At 38.9% G+C, this 27,166-nt stretch overlaps 1 protein-coding gene across 2 annotated transcripts in view; it reads left to right on the forward strand.

Moving 5' to 3' along the window:
* Positions 1-21,033, forward strand: part of LOC142336250 (protein SCAI-like) — a 32,680-nt gene extending 11,647 nt beyond the window's left edge. The window contains exons 1-6 of one of the 2 annotated variants that reach the window (XM_075384935.1): positions 9,682-9,868; positions 10,519-11,357; positions 14,485-14,710; positions 18,135-18,261; positions 18,838-19,006; positions 20,395-21,033. In XM_075384935.1, the coding sequence (XP_075241050.1) occupies positions 9,790-9,868; positions 10,519-11,357; positions 14,485-14,710; positions 18,135-18,261; positions 18,838-19,006; positions 20,395-20,976 (2,022 nt within the window). In that variant the 5' untranslated portion in view covers positions 9,682-9,789 and the 3' untranslated portion in view covers positions 20,977-21,033. Of the gene's footprint in view, positions 1-9,681; positions 9,869-10,518; positions 11,358-14,484; positions 14,711-18,134; positions 18,262-18,837; positions 19,007-20,394 lie in introns of those variants that run through there. The other variant, XM_075384937.1, reaches the window with a different exon arrangement.
* Positions 21,034-27,166: the final 6,133 nt, after the last annotated feature.

Below are 27,166 nucleotides of genomic sequence, written 5' to 3' on the forward strand. Positions count from 1 at the left end.
CCAACGACCTTCTTCAGCCCAACTTCCAAACTCACACTTCAATCTCAATACACATGGTCAAGTTGAGGCCAACATCAATCTCCCTGTCGATGAGCCGCAAGAACCAAGTAGTAGAAACAATGAAACCAATGAAGCACATAATGCAAACAACATCATGCAAGAACAGCAACAGCCTCAATATACGCCTCCATCACCAATAAACTTTGGTATGCCAACTCAACTAAACGCCCCAAACACAGCCCGACAACTGTCTCAAGCAACAAGGCACTTCGATGCTTTACAGTTAGATCATCAATTCCCTCGCAGATCGAGCATGCCGGGACAGTTGAATTTAGTCAGCCCTCCGCATTCACCACCTTTTAATACAATCGTTAATGCTCCTCTAGCACCTAATCCGCCACAAGCACACATAAATGTACCAGCCCCACCATCCCCCGTTTTAAACCCCGTACTACCGCAAATCCCGTTAATCCCACCAGCATTCCGCTTTCCCACTCCGCCGCCACAAGCACCCCCACTACACGCCACTAACCCCGTGACAAATAATTTCAATCTTCTGCCCCATTCTCCGCCTGCACAATTCATTTCCTCTGCAAAATTTTTTGTACCTCAATTAATTCAACCACTGCCCCCACAAAAGAGGTTCCAAGCCCAAAACTTTGTCCCCATTACCCACGCACCTCCTGCTCTTCCAGATCCAAATGTCTGGCGTTTGCCGGCAGCAGTCCCATCTAATGCAGTACCACTTGTACGGACACCTGCAAACTTAAACACCGTACAACCGGCCCCGTTAATCAACCCTCATATAACTACATCTCATCGCTCCCCTCATGTACAAGCAGCAGCAGTGCCTCAAAATTATGTAACTTCAGACTTCATGCAATCGAATCCATTTAGTTCTTCCACAGGTATCGCCCCCACCTTTGTCACTCCGATCATTCCGCCAACGTATGGAGCTACCGTTCCGAACCTGTTGTGTTGGGGTGGCCCGCCGCATCCAACACCTTCGGCTCCTTCTTTGGACTCTGCGGATTTGATAAAGCAGTTGGCGGAGGCAATTACTTGTAAAAAGAACGATCCACTGCCCGAGTGGAAGTTGTCACAGTACAATGGTGATCCCCTGCAGTGGCACGAATGGTTTGGACAATTTAGAAGCGCAATAGACGCACAGTCCTTGACTGATGATGTCAAGTTAACATACTTAAAAACTCTTGTAACTGGAAAAACTAAAACCGCCATCGCTGAGTTCGCATACTGTGGTGTAATGTATAAGGATGCACTTAGGACACTCGAACATAAATTTGGCCAACCACAGGCAGTAGTCAGTGCACACTTAGAAAAACTCAGCTCTTTTCCTCCATTAAAGATGCACAATAGTGATAACATCATAAACTATTCTGCAACAATTTCAAGTCTTGTTGGGGTCTTTAAATCACTTTCATATGACGCAGACCTTAAGAGCGCCTCACTTCTTAACACGGCTGTGCAAAAATTGCCGCCCAATCTAAAAGAGTCTTGGTCACTCTTCACAGTGAAGAAACATTGGGTTAAGCCAACACTCCTTGACTTCAACGATTGGTTAAAGGAGAAGGCCGAGGCACACGATTTAATGAAACAAACTTCATCGAAGGCAAGAACTGAGGATAACACCAACTCAGTAGTAAAGACCAAAGTTGCCTCAAGAACTTTTGCTGCTAATACACAAACTAAAGGCACTCAGAGACCAGCCTCAATAACGGCCAACGGCAACGTCTGCAACCCCTCTCTGCCTCGTGTGTAAAGGCAATCATCGCATCTGGGAGTGTAGGGTATTTAAAGAAAAGTATGTTTGAGAGAAAATCATATGTTTAGGCGATGCCCAAATCCCAGGAAATGCAGGAAGGACGGATGTAACAGCTCCCATAATACACTTCTCCATGGAGCTGAGAGGGTTTATCCATCAAAATCCCCTTCAAACAATAACAATAGTAATTCTAATGCCGGTGCAAATCAACGTAAACTTTCTAGTGTCCAATCATCGAGTAAGACCACTACTTTGTCATCTGTGAGTAATTTGAAAGGCCTCCTTCAGGTGACTGAATTACAGTTGAAGAGCTCTTCTGGTAAAGATACCACGGCTTTAGTTTTGTGTGATACCGCTTGCAGTAACTCTTGGGTGTCCAATGATCTTGCAATTAGACTTGGTTTGCACGGTACAGCATTGAAACTAACAGTCAAGGGTATAAATACTGAGGAGGTTGTAGACACTAAGTTAGTTGAACTAATTGTAACACCACGCGACCACCAAGCATTTGAACCATCTAAAGTCAGCCCTTACGTAAAGGAAGATTTGAATGTAGGCGCCGATGTCATTAACATTAAAGCACTTCAGGAAACATACCCGCACCTAGCAGTTCTAGACCCAGTTACATATTGCTATGGAAACATCGAGATGATACTTGGACAGGATGTGTATCATGCCATCCGCCCGTTAGAGTACTTCGCTGCCGACGAGAAGTCCTCGCCCTTCGCTGTTCTCTTGCCCATAGGTTGGGTTCTAAGCGGCCCTCTACCGTCGTCTTCAGGTTTAGTCTCGACTTGTTTCAAAGCTAATATGGAGCAGGATTTTGAACTTGCTAGTCAGGTAAAATCTTGGTACGACATGGAGTCGTACGGCGCACTTAAGCAAGTAGACCCACGATCCGCCTCGGATGCACGTGCGCATGAAATTATTGAAAACACCACCGTACATAATGGAAAAAAGTACGATGTCGGAATGCTATGGGCTGAAGATAACATCGAACTGCCCAACAATTATTTCTCAGCGCTTCTTCAATTAAAGTCTTTGGAAAAGCGGCTTGCGAAAGACCAGACTTTAAGGGAAAAGTACTCGAATACCATCAAAGAGGACTTAGACAAAAGCTACGTAGTAAGGGTCAAAGATGCTCATAAAGTGGAAAGTCGCTCGGAACGAGAGTGGTACCTACCACACCATCCGGTTGTTAACCCGAACAAACCGGGCAAGGTCCGTAGGGTACTAAACGGAGCAGCTAAATTCCATGGCGCATCTCTTAATAAGTCATTACTCACCGGACCTGACTTACTGCAAAACCTAATCTGTGTACTCCTACGGTTCAGACAACATCAATTTGCCGTATCCGCCGACATCGAGGGAATGTTCCTCCAAGTTGGAGTGTTACCATGTGATCAACCATCATTGCGCTTTTTGTGGCGGGAGGACCCCACATCAATTGTTGTGGTACACCAGTATACGCGCCACATCTTTGGGGCAAAAGATTCGCCCACCTGCGCCAACTACGCACTTCAGCGCACGGCACGCGATAATGCTAAGGAGTGCCCAGAAGCTGCGAAAGCCGTCCTTGAGAACTTCTACATGGACGATTACTTGGACTCAGTGGAATCCCCCAAGAGGGCCCTCATTAGGTCGAAGGAATTGGTACATCTTCTCCATCTAGGTGGGTTCAAGCTTACTAATTTTTTAAGCAATGTACCAGATCTGGCTGACCGAATTGATGGGTCTGCTCAATCCACTGAACCGAAGGTCATCGTTTCATCAATGGAGGAATCAATGCACGTGCTTGGGCTTAAGTGGGATCACAACAACGATACTCTGGTTGTGAGTAGGGGCACTAACAGCACCTTCACGAAAACTTTAACACAGCGCTTGGTCCTAAGTCTTGTGTCAAAGGTCTACGACCCAATTGGTCTTGTCGCACCGTTCACTGTTGGTGCTCGGTTAATCTTGAAAGACATTTGGCTTGTCAGTGGACAAAGTTGGGATGACGAGTTACCTAAAGACACAGTTGATAGATTCCTTGCCTGGTGTATTGAACTGCCGCGGTTAGCTGAGATCACTATACCGAGAAGTTACTTTTCAGGACCATTCCAACATCTTGAACACCACATGTTTGGTGATAGCTCGCAAGACGTATTCAGTGCAGTAGTTTTTCTTAGGGCTCAAGTAACTTGCCCCTCCGGGGAGATTATAACAGAGCTGGCGTTTGTCTTGGGCAAGGCCCGTGTTGCACCTATGAAGGTAATGACAGTTCCTAAGTTGGAATTACAAGCCGCTCTCCTCGCTGCCCTCTTAAAAAGGGAAATCTGTCGAGCATTAACGGTTACTGTGGACAAAGTCTTTATGTGGACAGATAGTACAATCGGCTTGCAGTGGATAAACTCAACAAACAAACACCCCATCTTCATTGAAAATCGGGTTAATGAAATCCTGGAGAACACCAGCGTTGACCAATGGAACCACGTCGCCACTTGTGATAATCCGGCAGATGCTGGCACGCGTGGTATGTCCGCTGAAGTTTTGCAATCAAGTAGCCGGGTGAGGGGTCCTGACTTCTTGAGAACTAAGCAATTCCCTTTCGTACCGAATACTGACGTCGTTGATAACATCAAGCTCGGCGATGTAACCAAGGAACAAGATGATGACTCCATCTCATCTTTAGCCGCATCTGTAACCAATTCCCCAAAGGAACAAAGCATTAATCTGATCCCGTTTGATAAGTTCAGTTGTTATCAAAAATTACTTCATGTCACCGCATATGTGCTCCGTCTTTTACCATCTCATGAAAGTTACCGTACCGTAGACGGCAGCATAGCCGACCCTGTTGAGCTTGACGAAACCGAGCGTCATCTCCAGTACTTGGTTCAAGGAAAGTCCTTTAATACTGAAAGAAAGGATCTTCTTGACAACAAATCCGTTAAGAAGAGCAGCCGCATTGCTCAGTTTACTCCGTTTATTGGACCTCATGGTCTCATCCGTTCCTCTGGTCGACTCCGACGGCTAGTGGAAGTTGACTTTGACACTAGACATCCTATCGTGCTGGATGCGCGTCATATTTTTGTTAAACTGTTTCTGCGGCATACTCGTTTGAAGAACCATCATCAGGGCATCGACTACTTAAGGTCAAAGGTACAAGAACGTTATGCCAACCTAAAACTACGTTCCACACTGCGTTCCATCAAATCAAACTGCGTCTTGTGTAGAAAGTTCCGTGCAGCAACCATTCAGCCTATCATGGCAGACCTCCCAAAGGAGAGACTCGCATACCAGTCTCCTCCCTTTACCAACACCGGGGTTGATTACTTCGGCCCATTCTACGTCACAGTTCGTCGGACTACCGAGAAGAGGTGGGGATTTCTCTTCACTTGTCTCACTACTCGTGCTGTCCATGTTGAAGTTGTACCGTCCATGGACACCAGTTCCTGTGTAATGGGAGTTGAGCGGTTCGTCTCCCGTCGGGGTACTACTGCCATGATTTGGTCGGATAATGGTACGAACTTCATTGGAGCGGAGAAAGAGCTCCGTGAATGTGTGGAAAAATGGAATACGCTTAATATCACTGCCGAACTTGCACATAAGGGCATTAAGTGGAGGTTCAATCCACCCAGTGCGCCACACCAAGGTGGTATCTGGGAGAGGTTAGTTCGTAGTTTTAAAAGAGTACTGTACACTATCCTCGGTACGCGTCGCCTCACAGATGAGGTATTGAACACTACTTTTTGTCTGGTCGAATACGCACTAAACTCACGTCTCTTAACGCCTGTAAGCTCCGACCCGTCCGACCTAGGCCCAATAACACCTAATCATTTTCTACTCGGTAACCAAGCAACCAGAATTCCGTCCATCAAGGGCGTCGACGAGTTTGATTATCGTAAGCGGTACGCCCGTTCACAGTCATACGCCAATGCAATTTGGGCACGTTGGCTCAAGGAGTATGTACCTGCACTGAACCGTAGATCTAAGTGGCAGACGCCTGCCGAGCAGCACCTCAAGGTCGGTGATTTAGTTTGGATCGTTGAAGAAAGCAACCCTAGGGGTTACTATCCAACTGCTCGGATTGAAGAACTTTGGTTAGGCTCCGACAGCGTCGCCCGCTCCGCCGTCTTGCGCACGTCATCCGGATCGCTTGTCCGCCCACTCGTTAAGCTTGTACCGATCCTCCCAACATTTTCTTCCGGGCCGGAGGATGTTACTGAGTAAAAAAAAAGAGCAGCGAGGATTGAAATGCACTATTTAAATAAAGCGAGAATCTATCCAGCGAGAAAGTATTACGTCATAATCTCTTAACCATGTAAGCCTTACGAAAAGATTAAATGCACACAAAATACGTTCTATTTGGCATAGAAAGCTCGGAAAAAGTTCGTTAAACATAATTTTCGTTGAGCCTACTAATATACTGAATCGATTGCGCTCTTTTTAGGCTTAATATTTTTATGTTTTGAAAACGTATCGGTGACCAATCTGAGCCGAAAATCGGCTCAGTCAAAATACCTGCTAGCAAATACAGCTAGATTTGCCGGGCCATTTAGATGTGCATTTGCCTTGATGTATCGTAGAAAGAAGTTGTCTTTATCGTGGTTAGCTTATAGAATAAACGTTATCGAAAGAGTGTTATCACCTTTAGCTGATACTGGTCTGATCCAAGAAATGCACAAAATTAGTTTTGATAGACATTTGAGTTATCTGGATACACACATATAGCTGAGAAATACAGCTGAACGAGCTACAAAAACATGTTAGAAGGCAGTTGTTTTAAATTTTTCAACATAAAACCGAAATACGATACGCTCATATTTTTTTCTCCAAATCAAGTTTTTGTCGATCAAAACTAACTGGCTTAGGTTGCTTTAGAGTAAAATCAACCATTGGTTTGAGCTATTGACATTATTAGGCACATATGTGCTGTCTTGTTAGTTTGCCCACGTAGAGATGGCCTCAAATTCTCTCGTAAATTTTAAATGACTGATTTCAAAACCCAGATGATCTATTCAATAGACAAAGTTTGTTTTCAGGATCGGAATATTTTCCTATATTGATCAACCAAAAAGTAAAAAAGACATATAATAGATCTTAAATTATCGGAGCGTTTAGATCGCTGGCCATTGGTATGCTTGGTATTCTTTGAAAGGGCGCAACATTGATAAGGCACTCGGGAAATCGAACGGAATTCAAATGAAAGATTTAGCTTAGAAAACTAAAAATTCGCGGTCCAAAGGCATATACAGCTAAACACCTGAAAATTTAAGTCTGAGGTGTTCGTGCCTAATATTGAGAGCCTGTTATGAGATAGCTGAAAATTTTATATTCAGAAGAAAGTTTTCCATTGCTAACTTTTCTCACTGATAAAAATCAAAAGTAACTCACATTTCTCAAAGGTATATGTCTGTTAAAAAAATGGAGGCAACTCAATTGTTTGAAATGTTCCAATAGAGAATTGAGTTTGATGAAAGAGCAGAGGCAATAGATCATTCTATGAAGAAGTAATTGGCTCTGAGATCCCTCATGAGTCTTATCACGTCAATTTTGAGAATGGTTTCATTTTTGTAGAGCAGTCAAACCTCTTGGTAGCTGTCCAGAGAATGTTTCAGGTATAGCAGTTTCAACAAATTGTGCTAGCAGATATGCTTTTTAGTCAATACGTGTACAGTCAAAAGGAACCCAATGTTTAAAAAAAATAAATCCAGAGCCTGGTGCAGTTCTCTTCAATTTTTTCACAGTAACTGAGAATCGGAGAAATGGTTCTCCCCAATACGCTACACACTTGGCATATTGATGAAAGTTTTATCGCCGTATCACAAAACTGCATAACCAAATTTTGTAGATCTTTCTGAATGATGGACTAGAAAGAAGCCTTTTTGAGAGAAAAAGGAAAAAAAATGGCGTTTCATTGGCTAAATAAAAATATGTCATCTATTGGCGTAGAATTGAGACGCTATTTGGGTTATTGTTTGAAAATTATGGGTGCTGCAGTCGGACTTGACATATACGTTGCTTCATGCTTGAGGAAAAAGATCCGAACACGATCAATATTAATTGGCAGTTTGAGTTACCTCGACGACGCTGTTTGTGCCATGTGTTCTAAACTCTTTTTGTGGCATCAAAACTTTTCCGCTCTCTTTCCTTGCTAATTGGCTAATATGAGAACTGTTTGTGGCGCTAAAAAGTTTTGTCAACTGCCCGGGTCGAGGTGTCACCGCCATTCAACGCAAAATTATGTAAGACAAGCGGTTAATGCGGAAATTTTTGTAAGATAAGCGGTGAATGCGGTGACATTACATAAATCAAGCGGTGAACGCAGTGAAAAAAAAACTTTATCGCCTGGTAGCGCTGAAATTACATAATTTCACCGCTGAGTTTAGCGGTGAAATTACATAAATTCACCGCTTCGAAAAAAGGTCCAAATTATGTAAGATAAGCGTTGAATGCAGTGAAATTACATAAATTCACCGCTCAACTTAGTGGTGAACTTACATAAATTCACCGCTTAAAAATAATTGTTACAGATTTCTGAGATCAGCAAAGAATGTGGTAAAATTAATGGTGAGTGTGGGAGGAATTGTTAGATTTACCTTCTGATTGAAACTACCCCTTAATCTTACATCTTTTTGACACTTTTTTCTAAGCGGTGAATTTATGTAATTTCACCACTAGAGTAAGCGGTGAATTTACAAAAAATCACCACATTTCACCGCTAAAATATGTAATTTCATCGCTAAAAATTGCAAATCTTACAAAAATTCTTGAATGATGGTCGGACATTAGTGAGAAAACAAGCTATAATTGAGTCACCAACTTTCAAAATCAGTAGCATGGTTTGCCGTAGCTCCCTTACTCGGCATTGGTCTCCTGGTGAATTTTATGAACCTGAAATACATACACTATGGTACCAAAAAGCTAGGTACAGCACCAATTGTGCGCTTTAATGGTTATTTTTGCGCAAAACAATTGATCATCGCTCAGAAGATTGAAATTTTAGGGGCAATTGCGAAGCAACAGTTACGAAAACAGATAATTCTTTGGCAAAATTTCGAAGAAAAACTGTCGAAAACGTTACTCAGATGTCGTTACAAACTTGTGTAAAAACAGTACAAATCGTGTACTAGATATTAGAAATGCTAAAAGCGTAATGACCCGTTGCTGGAGAACTGATTTAAACTCTGAATGTTGTATTTTTTGATATTTGTGGCACTTTTAGAGTATATTGTAATTCTAACTCTTTGGTTAATTTCAGTGATAAGGATGCCGTGGGCCGCGGAAAAGGACACACCCTTGCAAGACCTGATAGATTACGCAATCGTATTGCAAAAGCCTGTTGAAGTGCTAACTTTTCCTTAATAGTCGGAAAACGAAATCTCAATGCTCATAAAATTTTGTAATCTGATGTTTTGGAAACAATTGGGCGCCATACTTTTCTGCTCGTTGACTTTAGTCATGAGATGTCAATGTTGTTTAATTTATTATCTGACTATGCTAAAATTAATCAAAAGATTATGATTTCCACTCAAATCACCCCTGTGTCTATTTAGTCCTGTTTTGTGTAATCACCGATTGTCTGATTACATAAACATTAGATCGGACAACTGAAATTTAATTGGAACTCATTAAATTGGAAGAACCAGTTATAGGCGTCCGAGCCGTGCTCATCAAAGTTATGTTTTTTATCGGTCTTCAATTTTAGTGAATTGACTTATTGTTTCTTTAAAAGATGATTTCAAGTGATCTTTGCATAGTAATGATAATTTTCACCAGGTGATAATTGTGCACAATTTTTGCATGATTTGAAGATAAATCTTTTGCATAATTTTCTTGTCACCGGATAGAGTCAAGTAATTCAATGTTTACCATTTACTCGCTTTCGCGCTCACGTTTTTAAACAGCAAGTAACTACGCACATGGTAAGTACTGGTCAATGAAAGCTGAAAACTCAAACCTCACACGAGTTACTTTTTATTTTCATACTTTACTCTTAACGAATAAATTATAAAAACTTCAAGATGAAAAGAAAGAAAAAGACATCATTCAAAGACAAAAATATAGCCGAAGAAATTGTTGCGGCTACTTCAACCGCTGATGGTAAGTGGTCGAGCATTAATCATTATTGCAGGGTACTTTTTACAAAGTGTCATTTTTGTCTTACCTTTCCAAAGTCAGTAAGAGGCGCTTGATTAATTGTGTTCACACGCGGCTTGAGACCAGATTGGCATTTAATGCTCTAATTAGAGAACAAAGAGTAAAAATGTTTGTCAACAAAACAACTGAAAGTGCTCAACAAGAAAACAAAAACTGCTTCTCCGCAAAAATGGACTAATTGATCACAAAAATTATAAAAAATATTTCTGTAAACAAAAATTGATTAATATCATATACAGAAGAAAGTATAATAATCAGAGTTCGTTTTGATCAGAATATGAGGAAAATTTTACTCGAGATCTTGATATCATCGATATCTTTCACATTGATGTCTTCAAACAGATTGGGATAATAAGAATGCATTGTGATAAACTGCCTTTTAAATTTGATGATCATAAATGATTAATTAAAACAATTATTGATGATAAGAATCAAAATATTTTTTTAATTGCTGGTTATCATTAAAAACAGTTTCAGCACAACCATTATTGCGAATCTATATGGAGGAGATTTTGCAAGCTGACTTCTAAAGCTTAAATTGAACTTATAATTTCTTTTTAAACTTTTTATCTCATTAAATGTTATGGTTCTAGCCCAGAATTCATCGTATGGTCGCAACAGTCCCAGTCGCTCGGCTGACAATTTAGCCCAGCATACGGACGACGAGCTCAATGAGGTTGAAGTGAGGAAACCAAACCAATTCTCTCCCTCAGAAATCACGGAGTTGGTCACGTGCTTTCGTGAAAACTTGGAAAAATCCATTCAAATGTTTCATGCTTTGAAAGACATACCTCCACATGGCCACGAAGCGTGGAAAATTCAGTTCGGGAAAACGTTCGAGATCCATAATTTCGTATGGAAATTCCAGCAGAAACATAGAGCTATCTTAGTTGACAAAGCAGGTTTGCGTCGGAACGAAATCGGGGAAATTGCCTCTAAAATTGGGCAGCTTTATTATCAGTACTACATCAGGACTTCCGACGTTTCCTACTTACATGAAAGTTTTAATTTTTACAATGCATTGCGGATCAGAAACTACTTCAAAAACGCTGAAGGCGAACCGACATCATACAGAATGTTGAAGAAACTTCGGTTTTATACCAGATACTTAATAGTCATTCTGTTATTGGGAAAATTCCAGTTAGTTCTTGAGGTTATGAAAGAATTTTTCCATTTTGTGGCTCAGTTTTCCAGCATTTATTTGGAGGAGAATCAAGAAGAGTGGGCAATTGTTTGTTCGGAGTTGCAAACATTTAACCAGAAAGCGACATTTGTCAAAACGATATCGGCTCAGAAGACCCGGCAAGGGAACCCAATTCATATAGACCCGATTTTGAGAGTGAGTCACGATAATGTACCAGATATTGGGTTTCAACTGCCCTTGAAAATCAGCATTGGGAGGGCGGTTATTGTCGGAAATGCTATGGATCAGGTATTTATTACTTTTTCATTTTCTCGGAGGATATGACCATCTATAACTGATATTATCGCATCTTTGTTATGTTATAATGACAAAATAACGGATTCTATTTTACAATGGGTCAAGTTATCACCAACTTCAATGAATAATTATAAAAAAAGCTCAGATTCCGCTCAAAAATTTTAAAATGCGGTCGATTTGTCCTCAATGTGCATGATAAATTGATTTTTGAAATGTACCACAGTTTTTAGAGCAGTTTTTTTAATAAACAACGCATTTCCACATATATTGCTCTTATTTTCCCGCACATCTCATCGAGTTATCTTTCAAAGATTATTTTTCATCACCCTTGCAAAGCATAAGAATTGCAAACAAGTAAAAACTAACTTAGGGATGTATATAGCGGTAGGGAAAGCGCTATTGTACCTTAAGTTCACGATCTCTACAGCAAACAAATGTGAAAAATTTGCAAAAAATGAGACGAAGGGTCCAAAGAGGGCCCTTCAAAATAAGCATTTTGAAGCTTATTTTTCAATAGATATAGCGCATGGTAGTAAACTGCTCTGAATAAAACTGTAATAAAATTTCACAAAATGAGGATTCGAACTAACAATTTTTTAAGAGCCGAGATTTGAGTAATCAAAATACTCTATTCGAAAACCTGTTGTCGGGCAGTGATCTGTTCCGTTTGGAGTAAGTAATATCCCGTTCGGAACGTAGTGTTCTCGAATATTAATTGTTGCTCCCAATGGAGTATATTTTCTCTGATAACAGATAGCTCTATCTTAACCTATTTTGGAAATTTTTTCCTATATTTGGATATTTATTAATCGGCTGTGGGTCTTTAGACTTAAGCTAAAAATAAAAGAGATAAGCGTGTTAACACTTAAATTCTGACCACGAACGCAACTGCATTTTGAGATTGCAATTTTCGTCAGCACTTATTCTAAGTTGTGATTCATATGCAGCGTTATCTGACCTGTCACCACAGGCGTTAAAGTGAGCATTCAACAATGTCTCCACATGGAGATAGAACAATATTTACAACTTGATTATTATTTGCATAAAGAGTTTTGCATACGAGTTTATAAAATAGTAGATATAGTTCGTGGTTACAGAAGGGGTGCAAAATTCCTGTATTTTACAATCAGTAATCTAAAAGCTTCCGTGCAATCATTTACATAATTTCGTTTGCATTAATTTTCATTTTGTTTTCATGCTGCTTGCATGTGTTTTAGACAACAGTGCAAAATTTAATGCATCAAAATAAGTATGTTAAGTTTAGCTCCCCCTTACAAGGTTTGGTTTTTCTGCGATTCGAACTTCGGGGTGGGTACTTGTAACATTTAATTTGCTTAGAACGTCGTAACCACTGAGCTAAGTGGGCTTTGTGGTAATTATCAACAAACTGGCTTGAGTATAGAGAGCATGTTTACTACTATAGTAATTACCGTTTAACAGCTACAAAAATATGACATTATGCTGCTCAGACTTGATTTTAGGTTGTCAGTAATTTTTCAGACTATACAGGATAAAGAGCCTAGATGAACTAAATGACCACATTTAAATCATAATAATGATGAACTGCTTATAAAGAAACTTGAAATACACTTGATATGCAATTTTTCTGAACTGAATTTGTCTTTTTACTTTTGATATGGTCTGGTTCAGCGCCGAGAATCTCTGAGGCGCAATTGTTGGTGCGTATTGAGAGCATAGCTGATAAAGACAAAATGGGCAACTGAAATTTTTTTTGCAGTTAAAATGGTTTTTTTCTCGCGATAATTTTGATCTAAGGGAGCATTTAGCTAAGATTTTAGCATCTCAAGTAAAAATTTCTGCTGAAAATATGGAAAAAAATTTTAATCAACAATTTTGAAAGTTGCATTTCTGAAATTTACCACTGAAAAACTGTGATAATCGAGTTTTCATCAGTGAGCTGAATCATAGGAACAGATAACTGGACAAGCTAATTGGAATTCTTGTTCTTTTTCAAAGTTCCTGTAAATTTTTCTTAATTTGTTGGTTTTTTCGCTCCAGAACAAATCCAGCCAATCAACATTTGAAGTGTAAATATTCAAATATTACAGCTACCCAGATGCATCCGGAAAATTGGTCTTTTGTATTTATAAGCTAAACTAACATTTATTAGAAGATTTTGTGGACGGAAAATATCGCGCATAAGGCGTGTTTTGCCGTAACCTTGTATGCTATTACAGAGACCCCGTTTTTTGCAATAAGAACATAATTTTTAAAGCAAGTTTTAGATTTAGGATTGCTGTTTCTGCAGACGTTTTAACTTTTAAAATTGTGAGACAGAAATGTTTTTAACCTTTGAATTTTGGGTGATCCAGTTAATGTTTACGGGTGCGGGTGACTCCAAAAGAAAAATTAAATTTATTTTACAAGAATAACTCACCCTAAATGTTTCAAAATATCTTTTTATTGAGAGAAAAAGAATCGGTTCCCAATCGTTGATTTTCTGAACCGACTTGAAAGGATTTGGCGGGAAAATGCAATAAGGTGGGCAAGTTGGCTGTAATCTATTAGCTGATATTTTTTTTCCTGTCTTCTACACTATTGCTTACCAAAAAAAATTATTCTTCCTACCTCACAGATTGAGCAGATTTGGAAATGACGCAAAAATGACGTCAACAGGGCGGGCGCCAATAAGAGCCTCACTCGACTTCTTTTTGCGGCCCTTACATAGTTCTCTACATTAACTGTAATGGTTAGTTCTAACTTCTGCAGCAGAGTTTTTATTGGATCGGACGCTTTTGAAGTTAAACGTTTTACTCAAATTTTGATTACCAATTTATCGGATCTCCCATAATTAAAGAATGATTTATTATGTTAATGTTCGTACAAAATAGAATTCTCAACTAACTATCTCTTCAGAATAATGATAAAAAATTTTCTTAATAAAATAAGATTTTTAATGCGCAATATGATGCGAGAAATAATCTATTTTAGTAATTACTAATTTCAGTTGATTCCTCTCAACCATTCAGATTGAGTTTTTCTTCCAAAAATATTAGACATGTGTCTGAAATAACATTTTTGCTAAAACTAGGTGATCACTCTCTCAGAGCTGTGTTATTGTAATAATGAATAACTGATAATAATCAAATTCGTTCAGGTCAAATTCAACGACTTGTCTATTGACATGTTCCGGATCTTGACCTGCTTTGAACTTGAGAAAAGAGACGCCGAAATCAGTGACAACATATCCTATCAGATGAACAGTACTTCTAAAGAGAATCACCAAAATGTTGAGTCATCACCACAATCCAACAGTCACAATATCAGCAAACATCATCATTATAATCCTCATGTGATGGTTGTTGACAAACCATCCCATCAAGGTAGCTATGCCCGACATTCATGCAAATTAAGGATATACAGCACAAAATATATTACAAAAAGGAGTGACGTTTTGAATTGATCTTTTTGGTGGTTTTCCTCAACAAATCATCGGTTCCTGTTTTCTATAAGGTATGCTATTCTGGCGATGATATGATAATTAGAAACTCTCATTTATTCTTCGCTATCTCAAGTACATTTTAACATCACTTGAAATCGATTTTGGACAAATTGGCTACCTCAATTCGTCCATTTATCTGCAATAATTGATTTTCTTGGGTGCCGAAATTAGTAGTTTCAATTCAATCACGCTCCCGGAGGTTGGTGGCAGAGTAAATCAGCACTGAACCAGTGTAGAGACATTCTGTTTTTAGGATGGGCAGTACTCTGTTCATGTCCCAATTTACACGGGCCAGTCTTGATTTTTGAGTAAAATATACTGCATGAAAAATGATATGCTCAGCTTAACTCCCGCCAACAAGGTTTGATTTATATGCGTTTCGAACTTCCGCGTGGGTACTTGTAACAGTCAATTTGCGTAGCAAGTCGTAACCACTAAGCTAAATGGGCTTTGTGGTAATTGCCTACAAACTAACTTAGATATAAATAGTGTGTATACTACTAGTAATTACCAGTTATAGTCCACAAAAGTATGACATTTCTCTGCCCAGACTTAATTTTTGGGCATGAGTAATTTTCAGACTGTACAGGATAAGTTTAGCTTCGGCGACTCCATGACCTCAATATAATCATAACGAAAAAAAACTTCACATAACGAAACTTAAAATATTCTGGAGATGCAATGTTTCAGAATCGAATTAAACTTTTACTCTTGGAATATGCTGGTTCAGCGCTGAAATGTTCTGCGGCTCAAATCCGGGCTATCGCATCTTATTGGAATTTGCGGAGAAACTTAGACAGTCAAAATAATGCATTAATCGATTAATTAGTGAGTTATTTGGGATACAGTAATTTGTGATTCTCGTAAAAAAAAATTACGAATTTCACAATTTTGTGGGAGACCGAATCCTGCAAGTTGAACAATTTATCTCAAATATTACCCGGGTCAAGGATTTGGAAGAATTTTGGGTCAAAAATGCGGTGATTGCGGTGAATGCAGTAAAAAAATAATTCCTTTTTTATATATTTTTTGTTAGAGTTCTGTTGAATGTGATGAAAATATATAACTCACCGCAATTAATCGCGCTCACCGCAAAAATATGTGAGTCAAACGCGGTTAATTTTTTTACCGCTTTTCTTACAAATATTCACCGCCAAAACCCCACCCTGGGTAGTGCAATGAGTTAGGCAAACAAACGTACGAGAATAAAAAGTACGAAATGTTGTCAAAAAAGATTGATACTCCGAGGCGTTAAAACGTGAAACGATTTGCTCTCTTCTATTAGAGTGTGGGAGAGTAACCAAGGTTCGCAAAATCTCAGTACCAAGTTGTGCAGACCAAAAGTGAACGCAAAAGTGCGGAAACATCGAAAAATTCACAAAAGTCCAAGCATGAACGTACGAAAGTCTAACACCAACACACGAAAGTCTGAACATGAACGCACGATTGCTTGGTTATGAACGCACAAAAGTCTGGACATGAACGCACAAAATTCTAATGAACGCAAAAAGTCTAAAGATGAACGCACAAAAGTCCGAACATACGCGAAAGAATGTTTGGACATGAACGAGAGAACGGCTGATGAACGCACAAAAGTCTGAACATGAACAGAAGAACCGGTTTCCTTCTAGCACCCCAGTCGAGTATTGTGAATTTCAGTCATTGCAAAGATTGTTAGATTAATGGGAGATTTTATGACCGTTTCATCCACACAAATGCATAAGTCAGCCAACTTTAGTCGCAAAGGTAATTCAGTGGAGACTTATTGACTATAGTTGATAATATTTTTTGAAAAATTGAGCATTAATTCAAATAACCTAATAATTTAATAACTATGAATTTATTTTTCTAAGTTTTCTCAAAAGGTACAGACAATTTCTCAACCATTATAGCCCGTTTTTTACCACAAAGCAGAAACACAAGGTTTATGGCCAACGACTAACAGATATTGAGCTAGGTTCATTCTCAATCTAAAATTGGAAATAGATTAAGAACTCATGAATAAGGAAAAGATTAGAAACTGAAAGTAATTTGAGTTCATATCGAATCGCACAATGGTTAATAATTTCACACTATCATTAATTTGCATGTTTTGAGCGAGTATAACAGAATCTTGTTGCCAATAAATGTACGAAAGATTATTACAGAGGGAATTAAACAAACGAACATAATTAAGGTACATTTTGAACAAAATATCTGATCAGCGCTTATATCTAACTTCCGCTTGGTCGAACTTCTACTTGAGATGAAAAAATAAATGTTGCAACAATTTAACTGTCGTTTACATAGATGTGTAATTCGTCTTCGGTTCAATAGTAAACAAAGCAAGCTTCAATTGAAATCCCACAGAAAATTTTATGTTCTCATTGTAAAATTTGCAATGTATTCCTAATCTCTCTCAGTTATCAAATTTTGTTATCAAACGTGTCATAGGGGTGTGTACCTCAGAGAAAAACACATGCAATTCTCATGTTTTCACGTTACCGGGAAGTGTACCTTTTAATTTTGGGAATAATTTCATAGTATTTAACATTGTTCTGATTTTTTCCCATGGAGTAAGTTGTGCTTATCTTATATTCTATAGTTGTACAAAAACATAAATCTTAATAATCTAAATATAATCTTTAAAATCTTAATAAAAATATAAATAAATGAACACTAATGGTTCGTTTTTGTCAACAATGTCTTGATCGAGATGATTTTAACGCTCTCACTTGTCCATGTCCGTAATTTTCAGCAAATGGATGATGAAATAGGACATATAACATCATTATGCTAGCTTTTAATACTTGTAATTAAAGAAGACTAGCAATGATGGCCAGGGTTGACTGTCATGCAAAAATAATGGTAATTGTAAAAACTCAAGGTTTTATGGCTTCTTTAATGTCATGACGACGCGCAATCACTTAAACAATACTTTGGTCGAAAATAGTGAGAACAGTTACATAGCTTGGAAAGAAGTGAGTTCCTGGTAATCGTACAAGGATCATATATGATTTCTTTCTTGAAAATAAGTAATGATTTGTATGATATCATTGGTGATCCTTGCATTATCATGCAATGCTCTTTGATCATGGTCATTTTGGACTAGCTGTTTGATCAAATGGAATCTAGGTTGGGGACAGCAATCTACTAACGCTCAATGAATCTAACCTCCTAAAAGAAATTTATTTTTTTATGTGTTTCTGACTTTTGATGTGTTCCCTTGAAATTGTTCAGTTATATGCCATTATTAAGAAAACCATTGATAGCACACGCGCATTACAGACGGACATAGATGTTTTGATTATGGTAATTGTTTGTAGGTCAAAAGAACGGAGCGAGGTCTTCATCGGTTGAGCAAGAGAACCCTGTGAAGTACCTGCTATACCAGCCGAGTTTGTCTGTGTTGAACAACTACATCAGCAGTGCATACAGAGAGCTCAATGAGAGGTGATATACATGAAGAAAACTTTTTCTTCAGCTATTTGGCAAATTTTGACTTAATTACGGATTCAACTAGCAGAATCAAGTTTCCATAATTGAGGATAGGAATTAAGTGCTTTTGCGCTCTATTTTTCCACGGTTCAGCTCATATTTTACTTGAAATCTTATTTCAGATCAAAGTGTCTCTTCAATTAATTTTGTAAATCGAAAACTACCAAGAAACTTAGAATTTTGTAAATGCAATTGGCGTATTTTTGTTTCGAAAAATTCGATGTTAACCTGATTTTTCGTGCGTTTTACCTGAAAAAAAAACATGAGTTTAAAGCCGATGAAATCGTTTAATTAAACACGATTTATCGTGCAAATCGGGCCTTTTCTCGTGTTTCACTTTCTCAGAAAAAATTGTCCCAACACACGATTTTTTAGGCTGTGTCTTTAGTATGTTTCACAGAAAATCAAAAATTTTGAATACATTTTCGTATAAACTGCTGTAACCCGAAATCAACTTCACATGATCTTGGAATTTTTGAAGTTCATTGTTTACTTTCCCTTGTATTTCATGGATTTGGTGTTGTTGTCTAGGCAATGTCTAGTCGTGTACATATCAGGTGAAGAGTCCGGCTCAGCCGAGGCTACCGGGGAGCTTTCCTATGGCTGTGGGGGAATCTCCACAAACAGGAGAACCGGCAACTCCAAGTCCCCCTCGAACCCCGTACCCGGAAACCCTGGATTACGCAAATCACATATCAAGGTGGGCTGAACTTCCTGTACTTCTATTAATAACTAAAGCACATTAAAGTGGAGCCATTCCGCCTATTTCCTTATCTATTCCGGTTTATTGACCTGAATTAATTCAAATATTGGGTCGTAAACAGCAGATTAGTAAAGACCGTGCAATTATCTGACAAGATCTCCGCTGAATTTTTGCATGCATTTTGCAAGATTGTTCATAATCAAACCCCAGACATGCAAGATAACCATGAGATCATTATTGCAAAAAAATAGAGCCAGTATTGTCTGGCAATCTCGTTCGGTTCTTTTGAGTGCACTACGGTCATGGCGGATCAAATGTCTTAAACACGAGTCTGAAAGATATCGCGGGCTAACCAATAATATCTCCGGATTCACGTTCTTACGACACCTGGTCTGAACCAGCGACTGCTTCTTCAAAATTATTCGGTTCCTACGTTTCAAAAATTTAAGTCACGATCGCAAATAAAGTCAACATACGCCGTAACTTCTCGTCGAGGTATCTTCTGGAAATTCTGCGCTTATATGACGAATTATCCACGAGACGGGGTTTTGATAGATAGGAACAAATCATAATAATACAGGAAAGCCTCAACAACAGCCCAGGATAATATGAAGTGCCCGATTTTCCCCAAAGCCCTTAATCACACACGTGAACCAGTTGCAGAATTGACACGTGTCAAATCTAAATTAGTGGAGACAGGTGTTTGTATGCGGGGCGCAATCTACAGTCTGACTGTTGTAATCTTGAGACTCGAAACGGTCGCTGGATCTGTTTAATTGGCAATATCTATCTCACTTGCAACATGCCGAAATAGATCTTGCGAGAATTACCAGATTGTCAAAGCTTTCAAAATTGCGTTTTGTGGACTTCAATTTGTCTTGAAGAAAAAATTTGGTTGAAAAGTTTTATATAAAATGTGAATAAAATTAACTGAGAAACAGACTGCGTTGAATTTAATTGGATTTGCTCATACTCATCAATTAATTGCAACTTCTAAAAGTAAAAGGATTAGTAAATGTCCATTATATGTGTTCAGTTTGCTGAAAAATATAAAAAGTCGAAGATGTTTTTAGAGCTTTGCTTTTGAATGGTCAAAACGCCCACAGGAACATCAAAACCCATGTACACAGTATCAGATATCACCCGAAGTGGAAAATACTGACCTTCACGAAAAAAGGGCGAAAATTGTGAAAATCTTTGGACCACCCATTTCACACTGATTAAAATATTTGTTATATAACCCCCCCCCCCCCAACCCCCCTCCCGCGCATTTAGATAGCAACAAAGAATGTTTTACGATTGATTAGTATTTACAGCTGGTGGGAAAGTGTTATCAATAGTCTATAGATTAAAAGGATCCTAATTTATTCCTGATTTGTTTCTAGGAAGTGAACTGTTTCTACCCTGGCGATCTCTTTCCCTACCTGCGCAAACCTCTATTCCTCATAGTAGAGAGTAACAACGGCCTCCCATTCCTACAAATTCCCAACATATTCGGGGAGCCCTTCATGTGTATCATATCCCCGCAAACAATGCCACAAGCCGTGGAAGACTCCATGGAAAACAGCGGGGGGCTACTTAGCTTATTCCTAGCAGACCCGTTAATGGGTTTGTGCAAAGTTTGCGGTTTGGAAGATATATCGGAGAAATCACACACGAATTGCTCAGTAATTCTCAAAACATTCTACTTAGAAGCTGCCAAATTTTGTGTCAAGTCTAAAGATCTGGACTTTCACATTCTGTGCTTTTTGTCAGACCAGTTTCTCAGAATGATTCTGTTGAAATTCTTGTTCTGTTCATACGTGCTAAGACTTCACCGTTCGTTCAAAAATTGGACACAGTGGCCCAAATGTTACCCAGATTTCTCGGTGGATATTCTGGATAATATAGTTTTGGAAAAGATTGTCAGAGATATATCGGTTGAATTGGATATTCAAACTCTCTTCAACGATTCTGTAAGAATGTAACTACTCAGAATTTCAAAAAAATCCTTTTTAGTTTTAGAAAATCTCTGTTTCCTTGCCCCCCCCCCCCCGTCCTCTTTCTCAATTGAGTCGCCTAAGCGAAACTTCAGGATTTGAAGTTTCAGTTATGAAAATTGTCGGTGCGACAATTTTTAATGTGATACAAAAAGGGTCATATCGGATGAAGGAAACACAATCTTGTGCTATAATAATAGAGAATCTAACTTTATATGCTTTTACAATATTCAATGCTTTACTTATCAACGGGAAAGATAACAGAAAACATCAGAAACAGTTTTTCAGTTATACATCATGTGTATGCACAAAGATCATTAGCACCCAGGATGGGGTCCTCAACCCAAAACAGGTACGGGACAGACGGACTCGAGTCGCGGACAGGGGACACAGTTCGACCCTCTATCATAGTGTGGACGGAGTTTGGGTGGCGCGATCCGTCTTGCCCATACCTATTTTCGGACTGTTTGGTCTGGTCCATACCTCATTTTGGTCTGGCCCATACCTGAATTTCGGTCTGGCTCATATCCAAAATTTGGTCTGTTCAGTTTAGCCTACGCCCTTTTTTTGGTCTGCTCAGTCTGGCGTATACCTGATTTTTGGTCTGTTGAGTGTAGCCTATAACCATTTGTAGTTTCTTCAGTCTGGCCCATACCCAATTTTTGGTCCGTTCATTGTGGTATATGTCCTATCTTTGGTTTGTTGTGTCCGGCCTAATCCCAATTTTTGGTCTGTTTGGTCTGGCTCATATCCAAATTTTGGTCTGTTCAGTTTAGCATTTGCCCATTTTTCGGTCTTCTCAGTCTGTAGTATACCCAATTTTGGTCTGTTCATTCTGGCCAATACCCAATTTTTGGTCTATTCGGTCTGGCCCATACCTGAATTTGGCTCTCGCTCATATCCAATTTTTAGTCTGTTCAGTTTAGCTTATGACCATTTTTTGGTCTGCTCAGTCTGGCGTATACCCAATTTTGGTCTGTTCATTCTGGCCAATACCCAATTTATGGTCTGGCCCATACCTGAATTTCGGTCTCGCTCATATCCAATTTTTGGTTTGTTCAGTTTAGCCGATGCCAATTTTTTGGTCTGCTCAGTTTGGTGTATACATAATTTTGGTCTCTTTAATCTGGCCAAAACCCAATTTTTGGTCTGTTCGGTCTGGCCCTTACCTGAATTTTGGTCTGGCTCATATCCGAATTTTGGTCTGTTCAGTTTAGCTTATGCCCATTTTTTGTTCTGCTCAGTCTGGCTCATACCCAATTTTTCAGTGTGGCATATATCCAATCTTTTGGTCTGATCAGTCCAGCCTATAGCTAATTTTTTGTCTGTTTGGTCTGAAACATACCCAATTTTGTGGTCTGGCTGAAACCTGAATTTCGCTCTGATCGGTCGGGCCCATAATCAGTTTTGGTTCTTGTCCATGCATGAAATTTAATCTGGCTCATACCCAAATTTCAGTCTGCTGGGTCTGGCTCAGTGTGCTGGTCAGACCGAACAGACCATAAATTAGGTATTTTTCAGACAAAACAGACAAAATTTCAGGAAGACAGATTTTATGAGAGAATAGGAAAGCTCCTAAAGTACCTCTTCAATGCTGACAAAATTTCTAAAACCAAACAAAAGCCAGAACAATTTAGCCAGTGATAAAACGTGCATGTACAGACCTCCTTGAGCTAACTCACTATGAGTACTGGGCCACTCTAATTGCAAGTCTATTATATTTACTGGTTCAGAGCCATGAGCATGTCACATTTTACAGCTGTCAGTCTTGTGCATGTCTTTGCCAAGACATGCAAGTCTAAATCTAATTTTTTGCCAAGACTTGGCAAGTCTAAATCTCTCACTTTGCGGTCCCAAAAAAGTTTTAAAAGCTGCAAAAGTAACCAATAAAATTTTAAAAATAGCAAATCAGAACGTTAAAAACAGGTCTGCTTTCAGGGAGTTTTAAAAACACGAAGCATTACAACAAAAATAGCCGGCAAAAAGTCAAAAACAGCAAAAAAAAACATCAAAAAAAGCCGGGAAGACGTTAATTATAGCAAAAAACGACAAAAATACCCAGAAAAAACCGCAAAAAACAGTAGGGAAGACTTCAAAAATAGCTATAAAACGTCAAAGATAGCCCAGAAATTTTCAAAAAATTGCCTTGAAATTGTTCAAAAATAGCCACGAATCGACACAAATTGCTTGGGAAACAGTCCAAGATGCCGGCAAAGTTGTCTAAAATGACCGACAAGAACTTCATGACCAACAAGAACCGACATGACCGACAAGAACCGACATAAATCAAAATCCGTGAGCTTTGTCTACAATTTTGCTCTAAATTCAGGTTTCAAACGCTCCTATTTTACTGAAATAGCCACAGGCGACTAATAAACAACAAAACACCGACAAATATCTTATTAAAAATCGAAAACATGTAATCTAGCGGAATCTTTTTTTGAAATATAAAGGCATCAGAGTTGAGATTTTTCTTTTTGACACTGAGCATGAGAAACTGTTTTTCATGGCAAATAAAGTGTGAATTGATATTTTTTAAGTAAAAAACTGAGTCTATCGGATGGATGCCTAGTTCATTAGAACCGTCGTGAAATAGCTTTGAAAATCATACATATTACTGTTAATTTTGACCAGTGACTTGCGAAATACGGTCCTGGGAGCATAGGGCAAGTGGTCTCATGTCAAAACAAGTTACGTTGCGCTTGCTCGGTAATAATTCAACATTTTCTTGATAATATAAAAAACTAGTACACAAAATCTAACTCATTCGTTCTCAAACTAGTTGATACTGGGCTACAACAATTGGCAATTTGGCTTGAACTTTGGCTGGAATGGCTGATTGTCATGTGGACCAAGCAATATTTTTGTTATTTCTACTGGTTCGAAACTGTTTGAGATGAGCGGACTTCGGGGTACCAAGGGCAAGCTCACTGTGTTCCCTTTGAAAATTGGGGCTAATTTGTCTATGGAGGTGTTAGAGTGAGGGGGTAATTTGATCAGGAGCAAAATGATGTATGATTGGGGCAGCAATGGAAGGACTTTTGATGAACTAACCCCGTGACCGAAACTGCGATGTAAGAGAGGGCTGCAAAAGGCTGCATTGGGAGGATTGTTGATGAATTAACTCCTCCTCTCACCAACATTGCGATTTAAGAGTTGCAACGCGCTGGGCTGCTATGGGAGGACTTTTGAGGAAATACATACAACTTAAGAATTGGGCTGACAAGTGGGGTAAGACGATGTAAGAGTGAGGGGATATCTTATTCAGAGGGGGTAGAAATGTTTAAAATCTGGGTAGCCAGGGGAGGGAGGGGGTGAAATGATTAAAGGTAAGGAGTAATTTTTTAAGAGTGGGTGATCCTAACAAATATATTTCATTTCATTTAGATGGATCGTCAAGATTAGGGCAGGCACTGATGATTTGAAGGCTAAGGAAAACTGGCTGAGGGCACAGACGTTGTGGGTTCAAGATCGTGAGATTTGTCGAGTATGGGGGACTAAATGGTGTAAGAGTGGGGCTGCCAGGGGGTAAAATGATGCGAGATTCAGGCGCAAATTTGTTGAGAGGGGCTAAAATTGTGTAAGAGTGGGGCTGACAAGAGGGTATAGACGGGGCTGCAATGGGTATAGATGTAAGATTGGGGCTGCAATGGTAAGATTTTTTCAGGCAAATGAAGCTCAAAACTCTTACGTCTGTTTGCGCTGTGTCGTACGCAGATGAGATTGCGTACTTGATCTTGAGTCGCAAGTTGCGTTTATGTTTTATGTCCTACTTGCGCAGCGAGTGCGCTTTACACAATTTCTAAGTGAATCCGCTTAGCGAATCGCTTGGTGACTATTCGTCTACTTTACTCGAGTCGTAAATACAGTTAATGAAGAATAAGTTAAACTGAGCAACTGTACGCGAAGTGCAAAAACTAAGAGAATGAAAATTAAGGCAACTGGTATTCCAGAAGTCATAACAAACGTGAACAATAATTTCCCGCTATGGGAAATGGGAACAACAGACTAGCATGTGAAATAACATTGACTTGTACACATCCCCTCAGGAATAAGTACACTAAACAAATTAAGTACATCGTATAATAAATTTACTGCACTGAATTAATTTATGATGTATTTATCTGCACTGAATTAATTTCGAGTTGGGGGTTATAGTGAATGTTTTCTGTATGATTTGCTATGCGAGTTTTTATGGCATTAAAATGTAGCGTATGAGCGTCAGTCCAAATGTATTTAGTTGACTTACGAAGTAGAGGTCTTAAAGGATGGCAGAGTTGAGCTAGATTGGGAATAAATTTACTAATATAGTGGACTGAACCGAGAAATGAGCCTAATTTTTTAAGTTTATTAGGTGGTTGCAATGACATAATAGAAGATGTTTTAGATTCGAGTGGCGATATCCCAGATTGAGTAATATTATATCCTAACCAGGAAATATTTTGCTTCGCAAAGTGACATTTAGGAAGGTTAATTCGAAGATTATCTGCGTCCAGTTTTTTAAGACAATCTAACACAAGTTGGAAGTGATCATCTTCAGAACCTTTACTTACAATTAAGATGTCGTCTAGGAAACAAAATGTATTTTTAAGACCAATCAAGGTGTAATCCATTGCCTTCTGAAACTCGGCAGGCATGTCTGTAAGACCATAAAATCCCGTTTTGAATCGATATGTGCCTGTCATGTCACCACTTACAATATTAAAATTACAGTGTTTAGCAGTTTCAGGGTGTAAATTTAGTTGGCTGTATGCATATTTAAGATCTAAAGTAGAGAATTATATTTGTTCCGTTGGTTCTGGTTTGTAGTTTGTTATTATTTGTGATATGGAATCCATAAGTGTTTCAATATTTGGCATCTGATATTTGTTCTTGTGTATTGCTTTGTTAAGAGTTTTAGAATCTAATGCTAATTTTATGGTTTGATCTCGTTTGACTGTGATTACAATAGGTGAAATAAATTATTGGTCAACACAGTTATTCAGTTTTTCTATATGTCCCTCTTCAAGAAGTTTTTTAATTTCATTATTTACTCGTTCTTGTAAATTAATGGGTACTCTTCTACCCTTTTGGTGTTTTGGCTGAGAATTTCGATGGAATTTAGATTTGACAATGTGTATTTTTGAGCGACCAATACGTGTAATAAGTTGAGGAAATTGTTTTGCAATACGTGTTTTAAATGGAGACTGAGATGTGATAGTGTTGACCATACTACCTTCATTTTTTGGAATTTGAGGTACTGATATTCCGAGAGCGTCAAATAGATCTTTACCCACTAGTGGTTTTAGCCCGTCACGGACTACCACAAATTCAGCTTCTTCAAGCCGCCATCCAGTGCTCGAAATTGGTGCCTGTATCATACCCGTCACGTTTATGGGTTCGTTTGAAAATTATGGGTTCGTTTTGAGTTCCTGGGGAGGCGCTATCATCAGCCAACGAGCAAGAGGAGAATTTTCCACAATCTCCGAAGCAAGAGACTCGATTAAAGTACTGCATACACTGCCTGAATCAATGAGAAGTCCAACGTGGGTATTACCAATTTGTAAGATGGTGTTCTTTGGTTCGATCTGTATTGCGTTACTTGCGATGCTAGCGACCATATTGTCATCTGAGCTATCATAGTCTGATTCGCATTGCGGGTTATAATTCATATTTTGTATGGCGTTTACCGTTTGGTTAGTTGGAGTTTCTTCAACAGAGTTAACATTGGATCTGGTGGGTTTATTTGATGATGACTTCGGTTTTCTGCACGCTCGCGAAAAATAGTTTTGGAGACCACAGTTATCGCAAGTCTTGTCTCTCGCAATACACTTGACTTTATGATTAGCTGACCAAGTTAAACCACAGTTCCTGCAGAGTTGATTTGGTGATCGAGTGAAACTAGATGTAGTCGGCCGTTGATTCGGTGGTCGAAAAGATCGTTGAGGAATTAATGCATTAACTTGCGGAGCAGATTGCGAGTTTGTAATTTGTAGTTGGTTTCTTTGACCTAATTCCATATTTATGGCCAAACGTAATGCTTGGGCTGGTTCTAGAGTTTCTCGCAACAATTCCCGTTGAATTTCCGGATCTAACATATTTGCAATAAATAAGTCTCTGATAAAAGTATCTTCTTGACTCACGAGCTCACAATTTTCAGAAAGTTCTTTCAATTTTCCAAAGAAATGTTCGATAGACT

The sequence above is a fragment of the Convolutriloba macropyga genome, chromosome 3, assembly GCF_964194025.1.
Source record: "Convolutriloba macropyga chromosome 3, txConMacr16.3, whole genome shotgun sequence".
In the NCBI taxonomy this organism is placed as follows: Eukaryota; Metazoa; Xenacoelomorpha; order Acoela; family Convolutidae; genus Convolutriloba; species Convolutriloba macropyga.